This window comes from Salmo trutta, chromosome 16 (assembly GCF_901001165.1).
Source record: "Salmo trutta chromosome 16, fSalTru1.1, whole genome shotgun sequence".
Lineage (NCBI taxonomy): Eukaryota > Metazoa > Chordata > Actinopteri > Salmoniformes > Salmonidae > Salmo > Salmo trutta.
The window spans coordinates 48,760,639-48,785,906 of record NC_042972.1 but is presented as its reverse complement, the minus strand read 5'-3'; the positions used below and the strand labels follow the sequence as shown (position 1 = coordinate 48,785,906).

The window sequence follows — 25,268 nt, the reverse complement described above, 5'->3', positions numbered from 1 at the left end:
TAATCATCCAAATATAGTTGCTGGATAATACTAAATCATATTATGTGCATAAACTGCAATAAAAAATATTTGTTCCACCAGTAGGTGGTGATAGTATTATAGAAAAACAAAACCCTTCATACAAAAATGTCTCCTCCATCATTCTTAACTTCTTATTGAGCTGATGTTTTGAATGTATTACTCATGATCTGTTACCAGTCAGTTGCTGCTTATTTACAGAGAGAAAGCACACGATTCAACAGGTGCAGGCCAAAAAAAACAATAAACAAAGCAGTTTCATTTAGTCTACCATTTAAGTTTGATTAAAATAGAGACAAAGAACCCTTACTCTGGAAAGTATAGGCATGCTCTTCTCTCATAAGAACACAAATGAAATCTTCTCATGTGGCGCAGTGTCATAAGCATCATAACGATCGGACCAAACTGCAGCGGGGATGTGAATCATCTTCTTGATTTATTAAAGAAATGAACACTGAACAAAAACATGACGAAAACCAGTCCTTAACAGTACAATGACTATACATGAAACAACCACCCACAAACACAAGAGAAAATAAACCCACTTAAATATGGCCTCCAATTAGAAGCAACGACAACCAGCTGTTTCTAATTGGAGGCCGTTCCCAAAACTAACATAGAATTTAGAAAAACTAGAAAACCCACATAGAAATAGAAAACTTAGAACATAAACCAAAAACCCTGAAACACAGAAAACAAACACCCCCTGCCACGCCCTGACCAAACTACAATAACAAATAACCCCTTTTAATGGTCAGGACGTGACACACAGGCCATAATGAATTCCCCAAAAAGTATGGCATGTATAGGAAAGGTTATTGCCTCCTTATGATAAAAGATTTTGGGATACCTTGAGCCGTGTAACATTTACAGTATCCTTACAACAACATTCACATGCACCACATCATTCACTTATCAATAATCCTTCAAACAGTCGCTGACAATCTAAATCAGGTGTTCAAGACTTTCCAGCACAGACAGCACATTATATCAGGGTTTCTAAAACTCGGTCCTGGGACCCTCCCTGGGTATAACTTATGCAAAATGTGCAAAGTTTGGGAAATCCTACCTGAGGCACATGAACAGTCATTCGGACTCTCTCTACCAACACAAAGTCACCACCAGTACTTCAAGTAGCAACCACATAACAACAGAGGCAACAGTTACAGTAAAAAAAAACATCACTAAAACACAATCTATTGTCTGACCCTCCCCTATATGCCTCCAGTCCTCATACATCATTTCCAAACTCCTGTTCTGCCGTAAGTGCCTCTTTGCAACCCTCTCGCTGTGGCATGTTCACATACACCTCCTCCTCCCTTGATAAAGGGGCCTCGGGGTCAGCTTGTGGTGAGTCTATCTGGGTGCTGGTAGGTCTGGAGCATAACTCATTTCCTATGTTCACAGGGTAGGTAACAGTGATGTTGACATTAACTAGGGGTACAGATGCCAGAGGGCTGGTGGATTGGGGGCTGGGCTGGGGGGTGCTGGCCAGGATGCTGGGCTGTGGAATGGTGGACTGGACGGGGCCTATTGACAAGCCCTCCAGGCTGTTGGAGCACCCTGAGCCTGACCAGGTCTTAATAGCATCCTGCTGGGTCTCTGCCTGACCGACATTACTGCAGTCTCCTTTCCCCAGCAGACACTATATATATATATATATATATATATAGAGAGAGAGAGAGAGAGAGAGAGAGAGAGAGAGAGAGAGAGAGAGAGAGAGAGAGAGAGAGAGAGAGAGAGAGAGAGAGAGAGAGAGAGAGAGAGAGAAAATGTTGAAGCTGTTGAAATGTTCTTGCCTCAAAAATGCTTTACTACGGTTAAATGGCAAAAAAACTAACTTTAATGGCCTCCTTCTCAGAATTTCCATTTATATCTTCTGCAGAAGATACACGTATGAACTTAGTGAAGGCTGTAAGAGAACATAGTAAACTTACAGTAAAATGTTGTCATTTTCATAGCCATGTTTGCAATCAATTAAAGGGCTATTACAATCAAGTGTTTAACTCTAAAGCTTTACCTTTCTTGTAAATGATAGTGCCTATGATCAGCAGCAGGAACATAGCACCTCCGATAGCACCTGCAACTGAAAGATACAAGAGCGGGGATACAACAAAGCGGTGTAAGTATACGAGAGACGGCGGTGGAGGAATGTTAAAACCACGAGAGTGGTCTCTGACACGTGGACTATATAGCTGCCTGTATTTACCTATCCAAAGGTCAACGCCTGGTGATTTTTCTTCCGTTGGAGCGATGACCAGTGGATCAGAGGGACTAGATGTCAGCTTTGAGCCTCGGGTGGTAGGAACTGTAGACATATCCATGCTCTGTAGACTCAATGTGGTATGCCCTTTACCAGAGGGTGGCATTGTGGTCGGTGGGCTTGGAGGTGTGGTGGTTTGGAGGATGGAGACCAGTCGTCCGTTTACCTTCGGTCCACACACCGCATCGGTGGTGGCTGTACCGTAAGTCAGTACGTCCCTCCCCTGAGACAGACAACTGAGGAGACAGTGTCACAGTCCCATTGTTAACACCAATACCGACAGTCCAAATAATTGCTGTGTGTGTGCGCGTCTGTGTGTGTGCGTGCTTGCATGTGTTCGTGTTATGCAGGAATGTGTGAGTCACTCACTCTGTGTGGTGCTGGCAGATCTGGGTGTAGGAGTACTGGTCAGAGAAGGTTCCATCGGGGCATGATGCACATTCCACATCCGACTCTGCTGTCCCTGAAACACACACCACAACACACAAACACGTTTACTCATACTCTTACAGTGAACAGTTGCATTCAAACTTCCAATATAATATTTGAGGAGGACAGAAACATGTGGAATCAGTTAGAAATAGTGTCCTACCAGCCTCCTGTCCAGCTGTGGTACCTTCTACAGAGACCCCATGACCAGGCTTGCAGTATGTAAAATGTGCACACTCCTTACAGTCCGGGTGTTGGTTCAGTACGCAGTACATCCCAGTCTGGCACGCACACTGAGTCTTGGTGGTGCTGGAGCACTTCTGGACATACTTCAGGCCTTTGTCTTCACGCATAAAGGAATAAAATGCTCATTAAAGACTACACACCTATCAATGTAGCTGAGTCACTGGAATAACATAACCCACCCACCTGCTGAACACTTGGGACATCTGAAGCATTTTGCGAAGTAATTAAAGGTCCCACTGTACTGGCCTCCAGGACATGGTTCACACGCCGTGTCTGAGGTAGAGCTGCATAGATCTTTCCGGCGTGTCCCTGTAATGACATACATGTATAATTTACAGTAATCATCTCAGTACATGTACATTTTACAGAACCTACAGAGTGCCGTAAAAGTATTGTTATGTTTGAAGTGGTCATATTTAGTGCTATGATTCTAAGGATGTCCTCTCCTCTCAGTTTCATTAGTGTTTAGGACTACACCTTACCAGAAGTACATTTGCTGCAGCAGAGGTTTACATCTGCGTTATAGTATTCAGCTGTTTTGTTGTGGCAGGATCCGTCAGAGTCTGGTGCGTATGGCAGAGTGTACACCTGTAGGGACAAGGGGACCATGAAGTGCACCTGATCAGGAGGAGGAGTGATGAGTAACATGCCCCACCAAGAGCCTTCTATTTAAACCTCTAGTACACTCTTAGAAGAAAGGGTTCCAAAAGGGTTATTCGGCTATCCCCATAGGAGAACCCTTTTTGGTTCCAGGTAGAGCTCTTTTGGGTTCCATGTAGATCCCTCTGTGGAAAGGTTTTAACAAGGAACCCAAAAGGGTTCTACCTGAAACCAAGAAGGGTTCTTCAAAGGGTTCTCCTATGGGGGCAGCCGAATAACCGTTTTAGGTTCTAGATAGCACCTTTTTTTCTAAGTGTAGAACCTGAGGGTTGGGTATTGTGTCAGCAAAGAAAGAAGACCTATTCTATCTGTTGGGGACTGGGGAATATACACGAACACATTTGTGGTATAGTAATTGTTTGCCAGTAGACACAAGACCCAATGTACAGACAGTAAAACATTTTTTTTTTTTAAACAATCTGTCTGTCTCGTGTTTGACAGGAAGTGGTTGAGGAGATCGGAGAGATTTCCAATAAGTTGTCAAGGACTGGCTATGACGTCTGAATACCAAAGATATGTCGCTGCCAAGGCCTCTCACTATCGTCCTCTCTACAATGGACAGAATGCCTCTTCTGACAGGCATTTCCTTTTCATTTATGGCAGCCATCCAAAACAAACATATCAAATCAGAAAACTGAATCAGGAGTTTTCCTGATTTGATGTGTTTAGTTTTGTGGAACACTCGAGTTAAGACTGAAAATGAAATATTGAGCTTTACAAAAACATCAGTTTCTTTTGATGGTGAAATTAATAATGAATGAAACACTTTTGCACCTAGGTGCTCTGTGCAATATATTTTTTCCAAACAAACAAATAATCCATTGCTGAAAAAACAAAATATCAACGCTGCAAGCATACTATACAGACCATAGGTTATCCAATTTGAAATCATGTCATCCCGAAACCAATACAGATATCTTTCAAACATTGGAGGAAGTGAAGGTGCTACAAAAAAAATACCATACAAATCATTTCTAAGTCATAGGCTAGTATGTGTGGTATTGATAGGCTATAGAAGATCATTACATCTGGTGCTGTGCCAAATTTGGTGCATAGCCCCTTTGCCATGGTTTACATAGCACGCCATTGTCTTCTGTATACTTTCAGAAGCATCCTGATTCTTCTTGTGACAGGTTGACATACTTTATTCAGCCCCCTGTCCTGGTGCCCTACTAATAAGAAACAACCCGCTGGGCACAATTTAAAAGCACAACAAAGTTCAAAAGGGAAAACAATGTCCGATATTTTGTTATTATACAATCATTTAATGTGTTATTACCACTGTGCTTGATCTAATAGCACAACCAAATGACCTGGATTGTAGTTGAGATTAGGCTACATTAAAAGTACAAATGATCACTGCTGTTCGAGATTGTGCACAGATTATTAGAGGAACTTGGCAGACCTGCGACCTTTGCCCTGCTATCTTGAACATACACACTTCCTATGAGGACATAAGAGGACATTTATAGTTAGGCTACAGTGGGCTAACCTCCAAATGTGGCAAAGGATGTGTTACACATTTTAAGTTTGAATAAATACTGTTAGACCTAGTTTATAAGATTGCCTTAACTTTAGGCTATTTCGTGTATTACAAAAGTAATTTTGAATTGTGTTTGGTTGACAACGTTTAATTGATATCTAATGCTTGGATAGTTTCATCTGAGCCACTGGCTTAATCCTATTCACCTATTCTATTTAGTTAGAGATGTGAATCCAACATACAGGCGTAGGATCTTATTTTGAGCTTGTTTGCTACAGCAGGATCCTGCAGCAAGAGGAAATGTGAATTATTATGTGGATTATAATTAATGAAAAAAATGTTTTCGTTAGGACAAGTCGGACATTTTAAAGTGTAAATGACAAACTTTAGAAGCCTTTTTAAAGATCGAATACATTAGACGTTCGCATTTCCTGCCGTGCAGGACAATTCTCAGCCTAAATGACTACCGACCCGTAGTACTCACGTCTGTAGCCATGAAGTGCTTTGAAAGGCTGGTCATGGCTCACATCAACACCATCATCCCAGAAACACTAGACCCACTCCAATTTGCATACCGCCCCAACAGATCCACAGATGATGCAATCTCTACTGCACTCCACACTGCCCTTTCCCACCTGGACAAAAGGAACACCTATGTGAGAATGCTATTCATTGACTGCAGCTCAGCGTTCAACACCATAGTGCCTTCAAAGCTCATCAATAAGCTAAGGACCCTGGGACTAAACACCTCCCTCTGCAACTGGATCCTGGACTTCCTGACGGGCCACACCCCAGGTGGTTAAAGTAGGTAACAACACATCCGCCACGCTGATCCTCAACACAGGGGCCCCTCAGGGATGTGTGCTCAGCCCCATCCTGTACTCCCTGTTCACTCATGACTGCACGGCCAGGCACAACTCCAACACCATCATTAAATTTGCCGATGACACAACAGTGGTAGGCCTGATCACCGACAACAACAAGACAGCCTATAGGGAGGAGGTCAGAGACCTGGCCGTGTGGTGCCAGGACAATAACCTCTCCATCAACATGATCAAGACAAAGGAGATGATTGTGGACTACAGGAAAAGGAGGACCGAGCACGTCCCCATTCTCATCGACGGGGCTGCAGTGGAGCAGGTTGAGAGCTTCAAGTTTCTTGGTGTCCACATCACAAACAAACTATCATGGTCCAAGCACACCATGACAGTCGTGAAGCGGGCACAACAAAACCTATTCCCCCTAGGAGACTGAAAAGATTTGGCACGGGTCCTCAGATCCTCAAAAGGTTCTACAGCTGCACTATCGAGGGCATCCTGACTGGTTGTATCACTGCCTGGTGTGGTCATAGACTGTTCTCTGTGCTACCACATGGCAAGCGGTACCGGAGCACCAAGTCTAGGTCCAAGAGGCTTCTAAACAGCTTCTTTCCCCAAGCCATAAGACTCCTGAACATCTAGTCAAATGGCTACCCAGACTATTCACATTGCCCTCCCTACCCTCTCCACACCACTGCCACTCTCTGTTGTCATCTATGCATAGTCACTTTAATAACTCTACCTACATGTACATACTACCTCAACTAACCGGTGCCCCCGCACATTGACTCTGTACCGGCACCCCACTGTATATATTGTTATTTTTTACAGCTGCTCTTTAATTACTTGTTAATTTGATCTCTTATTCTTATCCATATATTTTTTAACTGCACTGTTGGTTAAGGGCTCGTAAGTAAGCATTTCACTGTAAGGTAATACCTGTTGTATTCAAACTAATAAAATTTGATTTGAAAATAGTGATCAAATTAAGATCCTATATCTGTTTCAAGTTAATAGGATATTTACTGTATTGCTAAAGGGATATTGCATTGTGTTTGGTTCTCAACACAACCAAATATCAACATTTGAATGATAAGTCTCTTTTGTGCCACTGACTTAGTCTGGCTTTGATTCCAGTTTGTCTACAAATTAATAATTCATATGTTGGATTCACGTCTTTATCTCAACCAAGATCAAACATGATTTAAAGTGCATTTAAAGTTTGATTTGATCTGATTTAATCCTATTCTTTAACTTTGAGTTTTGGTTGAGATGGAGACGTGAATCCAACATATGAATTATTAATTTGTAGACAAACTGGAATTAAAGCCAAATTAAGTCAATGGCACAGATTGAACTATCCAAGTAGAAGATACATCTGATATTTGGTTGTGTTGACAACCAAACACAATTTACTATCCTAAACGATATCTTAACCGCCATCGATAAGAAACAATACTGTGCAGCCGTATTCATTGACCTGGCCAAGGCTTTCGACTCTGTCAATCACCACATCCTCATCGGCAGACTCAATAGCCATGGTTTCTCAAATGATTTCCTTGCCTGGTTCACCAACTACTTCTCTGATAGAGTTCAGTGTGTCAAATCGGAGGGCCTGTTGGCCTCTGGCAGTCTCAATGGGGATGCCACAGGGTTCAATTCTTGGGCCGACTCTTTTCTCTGTATACATCAATGATGTCGCTCTTGCTGCTGGTGAGTCTCTGATCCACCTCTATGCAGACAACACCATTCTGTATACATCTGGCCCTTCTTTGGACACTGTGCTAACTACCCTCCAGACGAGCTTCAATGCCATACAACTCTCCTTCCGTGGCCTCCAAATGCTCTTAAATACAAGTAAAACTAAATGCATGCTCTTCAACCGATCGCTGCCTGCACCTGCCCACCTGTCCATCATCACTACTCTGGGCGGTTCTGACTTAAAATATGTGGACAACTACAAATACCTAGGTGTCTGGTTAGACTGTAAACTCTCCTTCCAGACTCACATCAAACATCTCCAATCCAAAGTTAAATCTAGAATTGGCTTCCTGTTTTGCAACAAAGCATCTTTCACTCATGCTGCCAAACATACCCTCGTAAAACTGACCATCCTACCGATCCTCGACTTCGGCGACGTCATTTACAAAATAGCCTCCAATACCCTACTCAATAAATTGGATGCAGTCTATCACAGTGCCATCCGTTTTGTCAACAAAGCCCCATATACTACCCACCACTGTGACCTGTACGCTCTTGTTGGCTGGACCTCGCTTCATACTTGTCGCCAAACCCACTGGCTCCAGGTCATCTACAAGACCCTGCTAGGTAAAGTTCCCCCTTATCTCAGCTTGCTGGTCACCATAGCAGCACCCACCTGTAGCCCGCGCTCCAGCAGGTATATCTCTCTGGTCACCCCCAAAGCCAATTCCTCCATCGGCTGCCTCTCCTTCCAGTTCTCTGCTGCCAATGACTGGAACGAACTACAAAAATCTCTGAAACTGGAAACACTTATCTCCCTCACTAGCTTTAAGCACCAGCTGTCAGAGCGGCTCACAGATTACTGCACCTGTACATAGCCCATCTATAATTTAGCCCAAACAACTACCTCTTCCCCTACTGTATTTATTTTGCTCCTTTGCACCCTGTTATTTCTATTTCTACTTTGTACTTTCTTCCACTGCAAATCTACTATTCCAGTGTTTTACTTGCTATATTGTATTTACTTCGCCACCATGGCCTTTTTTTGCCTTTACCTCCCTTATCTCACCTCATTTGCTCACTTTGTATATAGACTTCTTTTTCTACTGTATTATTGACTGTAGGTTTGTTTTACTCCATGTGTAACTCTGTGTTGTTGTATGTGTCAAACTGCTTTGCTTTATCTTGGCCAGGTCGTAATTGTAAATGAGAACTTGTTCTCAACTTGCCTACCTGGTTAAATAAAGGTGAAATAAAAAACAAAATAAATCAAAATCCAGTTTGTCTACAAATTAATAATTTATATGTTAGATCTCTATGTTAAACAAAAATGTAAGTTAAACAATAGGACTAAATCTAATATATTCAAACTTTAAATCCAGTTTGATATATTCCTATTCTTTAACTTAGATTTTAGGTTGAAATGGAGATGTGAATTCAACAAATGAATGATTAACTTGAAGATTACATTTGAAATCAACCAAAGCTTGAAAACCTAGGCCGATATGTATTGTCTATTTTAAGTTGAACCTTGGGTTGAATTGAAACAATTGGTATTTTTTGGTATTGTGGGGTATTTTATTAGGATCCCCATTAGTTGTTGCAAAAGCAGCAGCTACTCTTCCTGGTGTCCACACAAAACATGAAACATGACATAATACACAACATTAATAGACAACAACAATGTTGTTGACTTTGCAAATTCTGTATAGGCCTAAATAGTATCATTGATGATATGACATAAAGTATGGTTACATTTAATTTGCTCTGTTAAACCAACCTTTTGGAATGACTTCGACAGCAACAGTGAATATATTTCGTTATTAAGAGATCTCTCAATACTTATTCTCATGATATGACATTGGTACATGTAGTAGTCAGCAACAAACAACAAAGCTAAGCAGTGCTGGGCTTGGTTAAAACCATGGATGGGAGACCAAATGAATACCTGTTAGACAACTCTCCACTAGTAGATGCTGCCTAGACTTTAGTTTTTTCTGATAGTGGATATAATGTTGAAGATCTGACGTGGTTTCAAAGGTACAAATTCAACATATTTGATAAGGTTTCTTCTCTATGTTGAAAATTGGTCACAACGATAACATAATCCTTAAATTTCACTCTCAAAACAACAGTTTATGTTGACTTTTTTTTCAAATCCTATGTATTTTAAACATATATTCTATGTCACAATACCTTGACAAATTAAGTTGAAAAATCCAAGACAACACAACATTCTCTCGCACACACACAATTCATTGACCTAGATAATTGTTAACAATCAATGATTAATGATTCGCTATTTAAAATCAGACTGATGATCTGATCTGATGATCATACAACGCTGCAAAGAGTATCCCATTTAGCTAAACATTGGTCAGGCTGCACCAGTGTTTCTCGTTGTCATGGTCGCGTAACACAACATTCACGTCTGAAGGACACTTACCATGTTCTCAACAGGCTGCTCCATGATTGCTAGAAAAATCCTTACTGTAAGAACGCCACTTACAGTCCTTAGTATCATGATTGATTCAACTATTATTGACCCTTTAAGATCTTGCGAAAAAGTCCATACTGAAACCGTATAGGTAGCCTACAGAAGAACACTCGAATTACAACCCGAAACAAAAGAGCGCGTTTCCTTGAACTGCTGACCAGCTGAGGAAACTGAGGGCGTCTTTGCACTGCAGTTACCTTTCAGTCAATTTCCTCAAGTCGTCCACGTACTGTACCCAAACCGGTAATGATTGCAAAGAGGCAGTGTCAAGCAGTAACACTTTCTTTCATTAACCCTTTGTAACACAACACTATACAAATGTAAAAAAAATGTTAACACATTTATAGGGGTTCTTCGGCTGTCCCCATAGGAGAACCCTTTGAAGAACCCTTTTTGGATCCAGGTAAAACACCTTTTTGGTTCCAGGTAAAACACCTTTTTGGTTCCAGGTTCCATGTCGAGGGTAAAGGGTTCTACATGGAACCAAAAAGGGTTCTCCTATGCGGACAGCCGAATAACCCCTACATTTGCAAAAATGTCTAAAAACCTGTTTTCACTTTGTCATTATGGGGTATTGTGTGTAGAGTGCTGAGGATTTTTTTTATATAATCTGTTTTAGAGTGAGGCTGTAACATAACAAAAAATCAAGGGGTCTGAATACTTTTCAAAGGCACTGTACATCTACATCTGTGCCAAATTTGGTATGTTAATCACAAAATGTTGAGTCAACATTTTCAGCACTACTACTATATAAAAGAGAGACCATTTTTCATTCCGCCATACTAATACAGAAATCATCGTAAATTGTGTTTTGTCGGTAAACACTTGCTTGAAACAGTTCTACAATTTCAGAAGGATAAAAAAAATTGCTGTTAATCAAACAGCTCATGCTATGGCATAGCCTACGTCACATGCATTTGTCAAACAGACAAAATATTACATTTGTTCTGTACAGTCTGCATGATTAACAGACAGTAATTGGCTGCACATAGTCATAGTCAACTACATAAGTGGTTTCACCATAAAGAGGTGACTTGAAATAGTTTGTTCATTTGTGTACATTTCTGTCAAGGAATAGACTGGAACAGATTGCTATTGTCTGTTATAAAGGCATCTTTCTTCTGTCTTCGTCCTGTAGGCTACTGTACATAGCAATGTCTTGATCATAAATTCACAGAACAAAGGTTGTAACCCGTGAACATGGTATTACTGTATTACTTTACAATGGAAATTGTGAGCTCTTCACACCCCAAATCCTACTTGTATCATGGTTATGTAGGTTACTTCACACCTCATATGAATTTCTTGTCTTCACTGTTTCTGTGGTTGATACACGTAGACTCTCACACGATCTGGCGCCATTGTGTACATGTACCCAATTATGGGAAACTCCGACTCACAGTGTCGACACCCCATATCAAACAGACCATGCATTGCTCTCAAATACTGTCCTAGCACTGCTGTCACAACAGTGACTTACAGTGAATTTGAAACCTGTGCTAAGACTATTGCATACAGTTGGAACAAACTGTCACTCATTCATAATAGAAGACCCCTGAGGGACCCCAGTGGCTTTTGCAATCCTTGTACAGAAGGAAGCCATCCAGTCTAACAGTCTTTACAGTAGCAAATAATATTCTGTCTGCATTCTTCCCCTAGAGATGATATTTGATATTGAATGAAGTTGCTCCTCCTCAGGCTTTTTCCATAGTTAATCCTCAATTTCAATTTTTTTCTAGTTCCCAGTTGCTGGTGGCCGGGATGGGGTATCTCAGCTCTTTGCAGGTCTCCTCCTGTGTACTCATTCTCTCTGGCCCCAGAGCAGGGCCCTCAGGGAGGGGGCAGGAGGACTCCTGCTGGGGTGTTCTGGTGAGGGGACAGCCCTCTACTCCACTCTCCACTTGATCCACCTTCCTCTCCGACTTGTTGTATCCCAGGACAACCGTCCCCGGAGAGTAGATGTAAATGGACCCTGAATCAAACACCAACATTATTCGATTAAACTATTGAAACAGGTGACACATACATTCCTATCTGTTATGCACAGTAAATGCTGATATAAAACCTGTTGAACTTAGTACTGTGATAAATGTACAGAGAGGAAGTGAAAAGCTGGCCTCATTCAGCAGCATATAGACCCCTTTCTGTGTTTACAAACATTGAGGCGCGCAAGTTGGTGGCATAACAATTCTTATAGAACACCAGCAAAAAAAAGCCTCTATTTACATATTGCTTAATAGTGCATTTCACACTACTTTTGGATTATAATTGGATTTTAAGGCTCGTATGAATGCCCTGCTTAATATAATGTTTGTGTCATCATCACAAATCAACTGCATTATACTTAAAAACCCATGGCTAGCTTTTGCTACAGCCTATATCAATGAGCGTTAGCATTATAGCTAACAGCTGCTGCATCCAAAATAGTTATTTTGCAAAGATCACAACCAAATATAATCTAAGCGACTGTTCATGTAAGAATCAAAACATCATTGTCAGGGTGTGAGAACCCCAAAAAGGTATTTTGTTTAGAAGTAATAAAAAAGTACATTTAGGCTATGTTGAATGGGCGCAGATGGCAATGGCTTTCTTACTGCCGCCAAGAGTCGTGCGCATCAGTGCGTGACGTCAGTGTGTCATGTACTGGAAAAGAGTCTATACATGATCCTATTTCTATGTGCTGGTTGTGGTTTCCTGTGTACCCTCACTAAATGAACCTCTGACACTGCTTTATACACTGCAGCACTACGCTGGTACCACTGTGTCTTGGCAGTGATACTTGAACAGGAAGTTTAAACGAGAAGAAATATGTCTCAACTCACTGCCAAACAAAACAACTGGAAAGGGAAATATGAACTCAGATGCAAGTGAGATTAAACAAACTTCCTTGCCAAAGAACACAATGTTTCCAGACCCGAGTTTTTCCGGACCTTTAGCCCCCTAGTTTTCAGACACGCTAGAGGAAATATGTCTGTCCAAATGTGGCTACACAGTACGCAAACATAAGATACAATGTAACAATATGTTACGCCCTGGCCATAGAGAGGTTTTTTTTTGTTATCTATTTTGGTTAGGCCAGGGTGTTACATGGGTGGGCGTTCTATGTTTATTTTTCTATGTTGGTTTGTTTCTTTGGTTGGCCGTGTGTGGCTCCCAATCAGGAACAGCTGTAGTTTGTTGTTGCTGATTGGGAGTCATACATAGGCAGCCTGTTTTCCTTTGGGGTTTGTGGGTGATAGTTTTCTGTTTAGAGGTTTTCCTGACAGGACTGTTTTGCTGTCGTCTTTGGTTTATTTTTGTAAAGTGTTCTCTTTTTCAATGAAATTTCAAGATGAACACACATCCTCCACTGCACCTTGGTCTCATTACGACGACAGCCGTTACACAATATGATATCCAAACACCTACCCACTGTGTTGCTAATGTTCTCTCCTCCAGAGTGGTCCACTGTGAGCTGCTTCATGACCCCTGGAGGTAGCAACCCTGCACCATCCTGTCTAGGATTTCCCCCAGTCTCCCTCCCCAGAAGATGCTGGGCCTCCAGGTGTGGGCAACTCTCCTGTGGTGGCTGGGCCTGTATATAGGAATCTGTCTGTAGGGCAGCAGGACAATGATGGCTCTCCCACACATTATAGCTCCCTCTCAAACCTTCCTTACAAATCTGCTCATCCTAAAGGTAGAGACACATTCTCACACAGTGACCCATTTGACTTTCGAGAAGTCACCGTTTATACTTCTAGCAACACTGTACAGAAGTTCGATACATACTTTATGCAAATAGAGAATTAGTACTGTACTCACATTTTTACCAAATACTGGACCTAAAGGAATATAAAAGAAGATAGAAATCAAGAAATCAAGAAATCAAAATGCATATTTTATATGCATGTATACACCACAATGTTTCACTGTCTCCCTATAAATATTGTAAGTGTATTTATTTACTGGGTTTTATAGAAAGGGAAACATGGCATATAATCTGATGCATCACTGCATAATGTGTTTGTGTTATCTAAACACTTTACTCGCTCACCTTTCCACTTGTCCATGGACTTCAGTGACCTCTCCCTACAACGGACAAAGTAACCAACCAGCAGCACGACAACCCCTAGTAGCCCACCTATCAGCAGCAGCCAAGGGAGAGTGAGAGGGCTCGGTCCAGTATCTGTTGCTGAAAGAGAAGGTGAGTCTTTAATGAGCAGAGAAAAAAGTGCTTCATCAGTGTCATGGAGAGGCAGAGAGACAGGAGCAGGAAGCCTGTAATGCTGAACCTGTCAGTGTTATGTTACTTTTACTGAATATAACAGACCCTTTAAGAGCCTATAGTAACTACAAATGTATTTCTGAAAGAATGAATCATCTAGTAGAAATGGAGAGATGGGATACTCTAGTCTTCTGAGAACCATACCGTTGTCTTCTGTGGTAAGAGGAGGTGTAGAGGCAGACTCTGCAGGTGAGGTGTTACTGTCCACCTTGCTGGGGTTTCTCCTGGTGGTGAGCTTTGTGTTGGGGTCAAAGGAGCTGTGTTCAGTGACTTGTTTCCTAGTTGGGAGGGAGGTAGAGGGCTCCCTCTGGGCTTGGGACAAAGAAGGCCTGGTGAGTAAGGCTGGTAAAGGGTCTGCAGATGTGTAAATTGTGGCTTTGGGAAAGGCTGGAATAAACAGAGAATGAGTGTGATTAAATGGCAGGACAATGAAACCTCTAGTGCTGGACTGGTGAAGCATGTTAAAGCCCTCCAGTGGACAGAGCAGGAAATGCTTGGATTCACTCAAGTGAGAGAAAGCTCTCATAAGAGCCATACCATCAGGAGATGTAGACCCCACCAGTCTAGATGGGAATGCTATGATGAGGGGTTTTCGGGTGGTGCTGACTCCACTGGAGGTAGAAGAATGAAAGCCTATCTCTGAGCTGTGGACAGTTGGAGGTGCAGTGGTTGTAGGAGAGTTAGGGGAGGTCTGGGCACATACACGATCCTGAGAGGCAGTGCCCTCTGTCACCATGATCATTCCCTTATGGCCACAACTGGGGAGAAGCCAGGAGAGAACTTGTGAGGTGGTTTATCTAAATGAGAAAGTACAGTGTTGGATACTAGTAGATATAATAATTGAATTTACTGTAAAAGTAGGCCGTGTGTACAATTGTTTGTTTCAAATGACTCATAAATCCAGTAGAGGGAGATAAAGCTTAATAGGTCAAGTCTTTATGGTAGGCAGAGAATGTCTGAATCAGTACAGTGCTCAGCACCAGTGCTGTATAGCTGTGGACTTACTCTGTGTGGGGTTTGCAGGACATGGTTAGGTTTGGTTTGTTGGAGAAGGTTCCGGGAGAGCACGGCTTACACCTCCTGCAGGTATACTGGGCAGCGTTGTCACAGAAAAAGCCGCTGTCACAGTGGCACTCACGGTTTGAGTACCGGCTGCATTCCTTCACCTGTGTCAAGTGCTGATCAACTTTGCCCGCAAACAAAGACACACAAACACACAAATTATCTATGAGACATTTGCTCTCAATATGTTTGTCCCTTATTCAACTAATGTAAAATAATGATGCCATTTTATATTCAACTATTGTTACTAATATACATGCTGTATTTCCTTGAGGTAAATAATACATTAATGGGTATGACGTTTAGTGTAGAGGAATGAAAGAACCCAATGTAATGCCTAACTGTAAAAGTTACCTGAGCAGGCTTTGCTGCATTGGTCACACTTCGGAAGGCCGTTCTGCGTGTACCAGTAGTGGTCATCGGGACAAGGGACACACTTACACTTGTTAATAATGAAGCCTGCAAAGGACAAATGACAGGTGTTCACATAGGTATCAACATCCTGATGACACACTTGTTCCATCTCTGACTCTTTCTTTTTCTCTTTCAGTGCATTTACAGTCACTTTAGTATTTACCATGGGTTCACAGAAGTTAGGAGCCATGGAATGGAAGATAAATTATTCCTCAAAGACTGTTCTGAATGTGGAGAGTTGCCTGCCATTACAGTAGACTGACCAAACTTTGAAGATAGTCACTCACGATAGCATACTATATAATATGTATGACGCCAGTGGCACGTCTTTTCACTGACGGTGTCATAAAGAAATGTTGTGGTAGGACGAGATTACAAAAAATGAAGTTGAAGTGGAAGTACTTAAATTAGCAGCTAGGTTTCCATCCAATGAGGTTTCCATCCAATTAGAATCCGCATGAAGAAAATATGCAAATTTTTCCGTCAGTGGTGTGTTTCCACCAAACAGACTTCTTGTGGATAAAAATCTGTGTGTGATGACATAGTGCACAAAAAATTTACTTTTTAGCTTAAGTTTTCATGTACCGAAAAAAATCTAAAGTTCAATGTGTTTCCATGGCATTTTCAACTCTACTGATTGTTTTGTCACAAAAACTGTTGCGTTAAATAACAAATGCGCCTACTCTGATCCTGGCAGGTGCGCTCTAGCCAACAACAGCTCACAGATATAGTGAAGGTAGGCTGTATGGGTAGGCTAGTCTACATGATGAGATTATAATGGATAAGATAATATTTTTATTTGTCAAACGGCAGTCAAGCATCGATCACATCACCAGAATAAGACCCTTGATATTTATTGGAAAGGAGCATCAAGATCACTGTGCACTTTCACCATCCTGTGAAGTTCATCATAACTTTCATCTGTAGCTGTCACGTCCTGACCAGTAAAGGGGTTATTTGTTATTGTAGTTTGGTCAGGACGTGGCAGGGGGTGTTTGTTTTATGGGGTTCGGGGTTTGTTGGGCTATGGTATTATGTAAGAGGGGTGTTTGTTTAGAGTGTTCCGGGGTTTTTGGTCTATGTTCTATGTTAGTGTATTTCTATGTTCAATTTAGTCTTTCTATTTCTATGTTTAGGATTTGTTGATTGACCTTCAATTGGAGGCAGCTGTTCCTTGTTGCCTCTGATTGAAGGTCCTATGTATAGGGGTGTTTGTGCTATTGGGGTTTGTGGTTAGTTGTTTCCTGTTTTGTGTCTGTGCACCTGACAGGACTGTTTAGTGGCGTTCGTTGTTTTGTATACGTGATTTGTTTGTTTTTCCTTCTTTTGAGTTTATAAAGAAGATGAGTATACACGTTCCTGCTGCACCTTGGTCCAATCCTTACGACAACCGTTACAGTAGCCTAATAAACTGCATGGTTTCCTGAATCGTAGTGGGAGGACCACACACCATATCATCGCGTGAATCCAAGTTTACTTCGATATGATGGGCATTTTATCAATATTTACCCATAAAGGAGTTTCCACCTCCATTTCTCACATAATACATTTCTCACAAGATTTCCCATGTCGAATGAATAAATTATCTGTGAGCATTTTTTAAAAATTACCTAAATTTCCTGTTTCCATCACAGCTATCATGCTTTTTTTTTTTTTGTGGATGGAAATGTGTTCTGTTGTGACAGATGCATCTCCTTCACACGGACACAGAGAGCTGACTGTGTCTGTCATCTCTAAAGGTCATTTATTTGCATGTCAGTGGGTCAAAACAGGAACTAGCAACATTTGTGGCTAGGAAATAAAGGGCATCTCCCCAAATCTATTCCCAATGATGTGACAGACTATTCAGTTATCACAAAGGTCATCGATGGCTTTACCTGGGTCACAGATATGAGGACAGTTGGACAACAATACAGAGGATACCTGGGAGAGAGAGATAGACAGAGAGAGAGAGAGAACCATGATCATTAGAGGAATCATTATTTTATTTTGCAACAACAGAATATTCCAGTTCTCAGAGTGAAGTCCAGCCCTGATGTAGAGGAGTTACTTTCCCTCAGCCCTCTGGCAGTAATCTCTTATGGACAGACTATGAGCATCTGACAAAATTACGCTCTAGGTAAACCGAAATTACTCTGCCAGTAAACATATGACAAACCTTGCAACATGGAAATGCCATGGCCATAACCTACAGAGTTAGTTATCTACACTACACCTACACTTCCTGGCATAGCCACAGGAAGGGGGGGGGGGGATTGTCTGCCCTACAGATGGCTATATTGGTCTGCTAATACAGAAGTTCCGGTGCACTACATTTGTGAATTTTTTTCTTTTATTTTTTGGGGTTCATATTTTTTTTTCAATTCAGAATTTTCAGAGGGTGCTGCACCCTCAGCACAACCTGTTTCCCACGGCTATGCTTCCTGGAGGCAAAACCCACACACCAATCAATATCCGTTCAGAAAAAAGTGACTGTCACAGAATGTACCAAGAAAAATCCTGGTAAAACACCTAAACAAACAAAAATTTGTACAAACTAGGTTAAAAGTTCAGCTTCACACACTCATGTTTATGCTGACACAAAAACTGAGTTTATTTTGGCTGCACTGGCAATAAAAACAGCAATAAGCCAAATCAATAATGGTTCAGTCATAAAGCTTCTCTAGTTCACTATTTGGTAAGCACCAAAATAACAATCACAATTTCAGCTGTTATAATAACTGTTAATTATAGATTCACAAGCTATCTAAATCTATAAACTAATAATTAACATTCAATAAACTAATCCCCTGATCTTAACAAAAATATTATGAGAGCATTCTTGATTTCAGTGAATTAACTGCTCTATAAAACTTTGCACAATACTAGAATGACTACATTTACTGGCAGTGTAGGACAAACTGCAGCCAGGCTCACTAGGGTTATGATAAAAAAAAAAAGGTTTCAGTTTCTGTAAGAGCAGTGCCCTAACTTTATGTTCACTTGTTTATTATTATCTTTCATATCTGAAAAGTAGGCTACACCTATCAATATAGAAAACATTTTATACTGCAATATATAACATAAAATATGATATACTACTGTAATTACAATTATAAAAGATGTATCATTAGCACAAATAATAACAGCAATAATAACAATCATAATTACATTCGCATAATATCATAATCAACCACCATCATCATCTCCACAATAATCATAAATAGGTCATCATAATTATGTTAATTATCTACATCTCTTATCATCATCGTCATCATACAAAAAACATAAATCACAGTACCTAAACTAAACCCAATAACATCTGTAAAACATACAGTAGGCCTACTTACCAGATTAAAAAGGCAAAGTATTCTCAAAGGACATGAGGTATTATGGCGTTGATAATCCATTTCGCACTATAGAGAAGTCACCTGTTAAATGTAGCCTTTCAAAAGAAACAAGCAGAATACAGTTCAATTGCCATGCCTGGTTGAATCTCTGGTCAAGGTGCTAAAATATGCAGGGGAGGTTTTGTTCATGTTCGAGTTTAGCGGGGTTACGTCGTCAGTGAGCTGTCCAATAAAGAAGCAGATAAATATAGCGCGCTTGTTGGCCACTTCCACTTTTGGTAATCTTTTGTGGACAAGGGGCACGTAACATAAATGGTCATTGGTCATCATGTCTAGATGGATACAGTTGTTATCAAAAGTAGTTTTTTTTGTTGCATTTTCGCTAACCTTAACCCAATTCTCCTAACCTACTGCATAAATTCTCCTAAACCTGGTATGAAAAGTACATTTCGACAAAAGCTGTATCCCTTCTAAACAAAACCCTGGTAATGGAGAAATTGTATAAAAATGCCCAGTTGCCCATTATTTTGGCTACCATGGCTAGAAGAGATCTCGGTGACTTTGAAAGAGCGGTCTTAAAAGGTGCATAGAGGGTTCATTAGAGAATGCTGTTTGAGAGATTTTATTTTGAAGACAAACCGCAAATTCCACTATTGTGGCTAATCCTTATTGTGACCAATCAGGACCCGAATTTGACTGCTCGTCACATAATAATGACGCTGGTAAAACTTTGTTGGGCGCCCAGTGTCTGTGCCGCACGAGCGCTGGATAGTGCTGGTCGTAATAAAGCTAGCTAGCTGATGGAGGCAAACAAAGTTCTTCCCCAAAAACATAGCAAAACGACATAATTGTTTCAGTAGCTATAGTTAGCTAGCTAACTATCTAGCTAAGTGTCATCATCTAAAATATTTATAAGACAGCTCTTATTTCATTAATGGTGGTCGGACCCATCTATGTGAAGCTAGCAACAATAAGGATTAGCCACAATAGTGGAATTTTCGGTTTGTCTTCAAAATAAAAGTTTCAATGAAAGTCATGCAAATAATACAAATAGTGGAATCATTCCATGATGGAATAGATCATGCAAACGAGGTTGGAATGTTCTTATATAAATTCAACAAAAGACAATAATTTGTTAATTTGACAAAAATCTGTTGAAATCACACTGGGTGTATTAGACTTTAGAATTGCATTGGTGGCATACTTATTTCACTGTACAGCCTTAACTATGGATTGTGGATCAATGACATTGGGTATCAGTCTACTCAGTGACACCAAGAGAACCTTAGCGTCGTATTGCAGGACTCTGAAACAACTGTGAATTGAGCCACATTTATTGTACCAGTCAACCTACTATGTGTATTGAACACTATTCCAGAGGAAAAACAATTTAGCGTGGATGTTTTGGAGCCTGATAACTCTTGAGGAGGACTTTGGGAAAAAAGCACTTAGGTACTGAGAAGGCTGATACCCCATTTAATTGATCCCCAATCGTTAGGTAGGGCTTTATAGTGCAATATGAATGTCAATACGCACAATAGGCTGACTGGTGAGATGATTTCACACAGTTAAAGTCCCGCAATAAGAGCTACGACACTAATAGTTACGTAAACTATTCACAGTTGTGTTCTCTTGGTGTCACCGAGTAGACTGATACCCCATTTCATTGCTCCACATTCCAACACTCCAACCATGTTTAACAATATCAAGTCTAAACATGGCATGATTTCACCAATTTGAACCTTCTGCGTCACTTTCAAAGAGGGACTTTTATTTTAAAGGCGAACTGCAAATTCCACTATTGTGGCTAATCCTTTATGTGGCTAGCTTCACAACACATAACCCTGTCCGGTCAAACCATTGTATAGTAGTCAGATGAAGCAAGTGGAGAGCAGCATACAAAAGAAGCAAGGAGATGAAAGGAGCAATGAGGAACTTGACCACTCCTCCACAAAGTCCAGATCATGTTCCAGAGCAGTCCCCACAGCCAGGATATTCAAGGTCAGGGCAATGTGCATTGTTGTTCTTTGTGAAGAGTACCGATGTTGAACGTGCGATGGAGATGATGCCAAGCCCGATAAAAGCTGTGCCTTCCACCATGAGAATACACCATGTCATCACCCTTTCTCCTGGTGAGCTGATATCTCGTGATGTCAGCTGCCTTTGTTCAACAAAGAAGGACCTAAACTGTGCACGCTTTAACACACAGCACTTCAGTTTCAGTCAGAAGGTCCTGGCTGCTCCAGAACAGCCAGCCAATGAGGAAAATCCACAAGCTTTGGGGGAAATCCAGGTCTTCTGGGGCAGTGGTGTGTAGTGGAATGATGATAACCTTTATCCAGGCATCATCCTCGGCACGGATGAAATGAGCGTACAAGTGAAATGTATGCATCGTGTAGGACCAAACAGATTTTTATGGCCTCCTCGAGACGACATCCACTGGTATCAGTTTGATGAAGTCCTTGAGCTGATTCCACACCCACAGCGTGTGACATCCCACCACGTGGAGGTTGAGAAAGATATGTGGGCCAGACTCTCAGGAAGAAACCCATGAATGAATGAATACGGTGCTCCTGAGAAGGATAGTCATGCTGACACTAGCGCTGTAGCTACAGCTGTTCTAGCATTCTAAATGCCCTTGGAAAATGTTCCTACAGTTTGATGACACGTTGAACTTTCCTGATGAAACCTGTTGAATGTTATTAATTACCCTAATGCCTAATGGGTTTTTATTTGTTTTGATATTTACTGTAGTTTGGTTAATAAAACCCAGATTATTCTAAATATATCTAATGTCCTTATTACATGGTTGCATACAATCAAATGCAATGTTTTGGGGTAAATCTTGGAGGTATTATGATAGTAAACTAAACTTGTTTATATCGAAACCGATGTCTCTTCAACCCTGTTACAGTATTCATTCCTGTCACCCTAGTCTCAACCCCGTCACATGACAATATTTGTTAAATAAAATGGGAAAAGATGAATAATGTTTTCTGAGCTCAGTCTGAAATGTTAAGGACAATCCCAAGAAGATTAGATTTATGTTACAATTCTGAATTGATGTCGTGAGAGAGAGTAGACCAAGGCGCAGCGGAGTTAGTGTTCATCATTAATATTTAATTACGTAAGAACACGATACAAAAAACAAGAAAACCGACAGCCAAACAGTACTGACAGGTAACACACTGAACAGAAATATTTACCCACAAAACCCAAAGGAAAAACATGCTCCTTATGTGTGACTCCCAATCAGCAACAACGAACTTCAGCTGTGCCTGATTGGGAGCCACACACAGCCCAAAACAAAGAAATACAAAAACATAGAAAAAGGGACATAGAACGCCCACCCAATGTAACACCCTGGCCTAACTAAAATAAAGAACAAAAACCCCTCTCTATGGCCAGGGTGTTACAATTGAAAGCATTTTTACATTTAAATGATGAGCTCGCTGACACATAATGAGTCTATTTCAGGGTTTAGCCTAGCAACATTCTGATATTTTACATACATTTTATATTGATAATAATTGAATTGGTTTGGGGGACACATGAGCATTAGGTAGATGTTGATTTTATAACAAGTATCTTTTATAATCATATTCAGACAGCTTCCATATTGTCTGTGACGGGGTTGAAGATAAATGGTGTCCATATCAGACAAAAATTTACAATAATAAAAGGGCTTTAATGCCTGAGGTGGGAAAATGTTTTCTTTAAGGTTTAATATGTACTTAATGTTGTGAGGTGTTCAGAAAATTAATTTATTCTAGGAAAAAAATTGTATATTTAAAAAAAATATTACGGCAGCCCAAGAATGACCCATGTATTAATTTGTGATGCTATTCTTGATATGATCCTGCTATTGTCACATGCTACACATGCACATGTGTGTACACATGCAATGTTATGATGATTTGTTATAAGGGATATTATATTTTAGTAATCCACAATGACCTGGTGATGTAATAGTCTAATGACATTACCTTCCATATTCCTACAGTTACCTTGTAACTGGAGATTCCTTCAAAACGATTGCCTACAGTTACCATGTAGGACACTGCAAGGTTGGGTGACCAGGGCCATCTGGGACTGCCTCCTGGGAGAATTCAGGTGTGTGTAGGCTACCTGTGTACTGCATAACTACTTGAGGCTGGACATAAGGACCAGGGGGGATCTGCAGCTCGCCTGCGTGTGCCAGAGGAGAAGTCTGCTGCTCCGCAGGATGTTTCAAGGATGGGGTCCAACAATGCAGCAAGAGAGGCAATCCGTATGCGGGAGATCTTCACCTCCTACTTCTTCGAAGAGGGTGCTGTTCCCAAGGCAACACCAAAGACTACACTATGCACAACCAAAGGCCCTTAATAAGCCATCCACATTGCAATAAGAGTATTCTTCTATTTACTTAGCTAATGTCAACTAGTTATTCAATCCCCAGTTTCTCTCCCTTTGATACCTACTTCTCAGGTGAGATTGCTGTTTGGGTAAGGGTGTGACATGTGTGGACACCAGGTGAGATGACACACACAGATTCCTGTTGAACACTGTCTCTTTAACTACCTTACTTTCACAATAACAGTCTCTCTCCTTCACTTCATCCCTTTCTCCCCTTCTCTCTAAATCCTCTAGATTATATCAGATGTGTTGGTGAACCCCTCCCGCATCTGAACTGGCTACATAGAGGGCACAGCATGATCAGAGGTGAGAGGTCACTTGGTCGGGTCAACGGGAAGTATTATTAAAGAGATGCTTTACATTGAAATAGAGATGTAGTAGTCCCAGAATTAATGATCCAAGGTCAGTTTTGCATTTCACCTGCTGATGATTATGATGACTGACAGTGTTAGAATAAAAAAAACAAGGCTTAAACATGCTATCTCTCTCTCTCCATCTGTCTCTTGTCTGCAGGTATGTTTTGAGATGAAAGAGGATGCCAACATCACCACCTCACCAGCTCTTAAGATAACATTCGGGCCGACTGGGAGCCCAAGGCTGGTTAGGAGACACCACTAGAGACACTATTATGTAATTGTGATGAACTGAGACAATATTAGGGTAGCACTGTGATTCATTAATCATATGCTATCTTCCCTGCTCCACTGTTCTTACCTCTTTCCCTTTCTGTCTTTCACACCTCTCTCGCCATCTCCTCTTTCTTCCTGTTTTTATAATGCACACCAGATGTGCATTGAAGTACAGATTGCACTTGTATTCATAATATATTACAATTATAATAGTTATAATGCATCTATTATGCATTTATAACCCTTGGATAATGAACTTCTTTCAATAAAGCGTTTCACATTCTCTACTGGTTGAAATGAACTCCTTCATTTGATGAAATACTACACCTATCCTGTGTTTATCAGATCAATGCAGATGAATTAAATTAGATATTGAGATGAACCGGTTTTAGAGTATTTACATGTGTAGTGTACTGTTTTTGAAATTATATTTATGTATATATGAATTACAAATCAGCCTTTAACTAGTTAAATCATGTTTCTAGTCTATTGCATAGATACAATGTGCAACCATTGATGTCCCAGGACCAAGATTGGTAAACACTGTTGAAGTGTAATTGTAATACATACATGCAGACACAGCATCATTCAAAGACTGTAATTTGATACTCCTGGTATTGGATATGACTGAAAAACAATCTCACATTCATACCTGAACTGCACCTTTATTTGCCAATCTAGAGTACATGATCAGTGAATATATTACATTTACAGGCTACAATGTGGGGATCTTATGCATGGTAAAAACTACATGTATATACGACTTTCATCGTTGGCACAAAGTTATATTAAATTCTACTCAATCCATAGGCTTCATTAATGTCATTCAGACTGTTCTGAAGTTGATACAACTGTCTATGATAGCTGAGTTTCATAGCTAGGTTCTGAACTAACATGTATACCAAAAGTTTTAGAGTCCATACACAGATCGGCTACATAGCTAGCTACACATCCATAGGCATACAGGTATTTTTATCCTCCACTGCACAATAAGCAAGAAAATAGTTAGCTAGCTACTTTACTTCAGATGCATTGAATGGCAAATATCAGCAAGGTAAGC

At 40.7% G+C, this 25,268-nt stretch overlaps 2 protein-coding genes across 6 annotated transcripts; both read right to left on the bottom strand.

The window, feature by feature from the left end:
* Window positions 1-844: 844 nt before the first annotated feature.
* Window positions 845-10,504, bottom strand: tnfrsf1b (tumor necrosis factor receptor superfamily, member 1B). The gene is made up of 9 exons (XM_029694730.1): window positions 10,065-10,504; window positions 3,439-3,544; window positions 3,140-3,265; window positions 2,874-3,053; window positions 2,651-2,744; window positions 2,228-2,517; window positions 2,039-2,104; window positions 1,860-1,930; window positions 845-1,663 (listed from the first exon to the last, which is right to left on the bottom strand). The coding sequence occupies exons 1-9, from the start codon at window positions 10,140-10,142 to the stop codon at window positions 1,250-1,252; spliced, it is 1,425 nt and encodes a 474-aa protein (XP_029550590.1). The 5' UTR covers window positions 10,143-10,504; the 3' UTR covers window positions 845-1,249.
* A 269-nt stretch (window positions 10,505-10,773) lies between these two features.
* tnfrsf9b (tumor necrosis factor receptor superfamily, member 9b) lies at window positions 10,774-19,415 on the bottom strand. Of its 5 annotated transcripts, XM_029694728.1 has the most exons (10): window positions 19,185-19,415; window positions 17,733-17,778; window positions 15,796-15,900; window positions 15,385-15,565; window positions 14,917-15,137; window positions 14,524-14,766; window positions 14,149-14,286; window positions 13,917-13,936; window positions 13,524-13,785; window positions 10,774-12,087 (listed from the first exon to the last, which is right to left on the bottom strand). In XM_029694728.1, exons 1-10 carry the CDS (start codon window positions 19,242-19,244, stop codon window positions 11,840-11,842), a joined length of 1,524 nt encoding a protein of 507 aa, XP_029550588.1. In that variant the 5' UTR covers window positions 19,245-19,415; the 3' UTR covers window positions 10,774-11,839. The 5 variants fall into 5 exon arrangements, with proteins under 5 accessions (XP_029550588.1, XP_029550585.1, XP_029550586.1 ...); XM_029694725.1 differs by having other exon boundaries at window positions 14,524-15,137; XM_029694726.1 differs by having other exon boundaries at window positions 13,524-13,707; window positions 14,524-15,137.
* Window positions 19,416-25,268: the final 5,853 nt, after the last annotated feature.

Coding starts and splice junctions, on each gene's coding strand:
- tnfrsf9b (XM_029694725.1), bottom strand. CDS start 19,244: ATGGATTATCAACGCCATAATACCTCATGTCCTTTGAGAATACTTTGC. Junction 15,901..17,732: donor TCCTCATATCTGTGACCCAG/GTAAAGCCATCG, acceptor TGTCCTTTGCAG/GCTTCATTATTAACAAGTGT. Junction 14,287..14,523: donor TCTTACCACAGAAGACAACG/GTATGGTTCTCA, acceptor CTTCTCTTTCAG/CAACAGATACTGGACCGAGC.
- tnfrsf1b (XM_029694730.1), bottom strand. CDS start 10,142: ATGATACTAAGGACTGTAAGTGGCGTTCTTACAGTAAGGATTTTTCTA. Junction 3,054..3,139: donor ATGTCCCAAGTGTTCAGCAG/GTGGGTGGGTTA, acceptor TTATGCGTGAAG/ACAAAGGCCTGAAGTATGTC. Junction 2,518..2,650: donor ATCTGCCAGCACCACACAGA/GTGAGTGACTCA, acceptor CTGTCTCCTCAG/TTGTCTGTCTCAGGGGAGGG.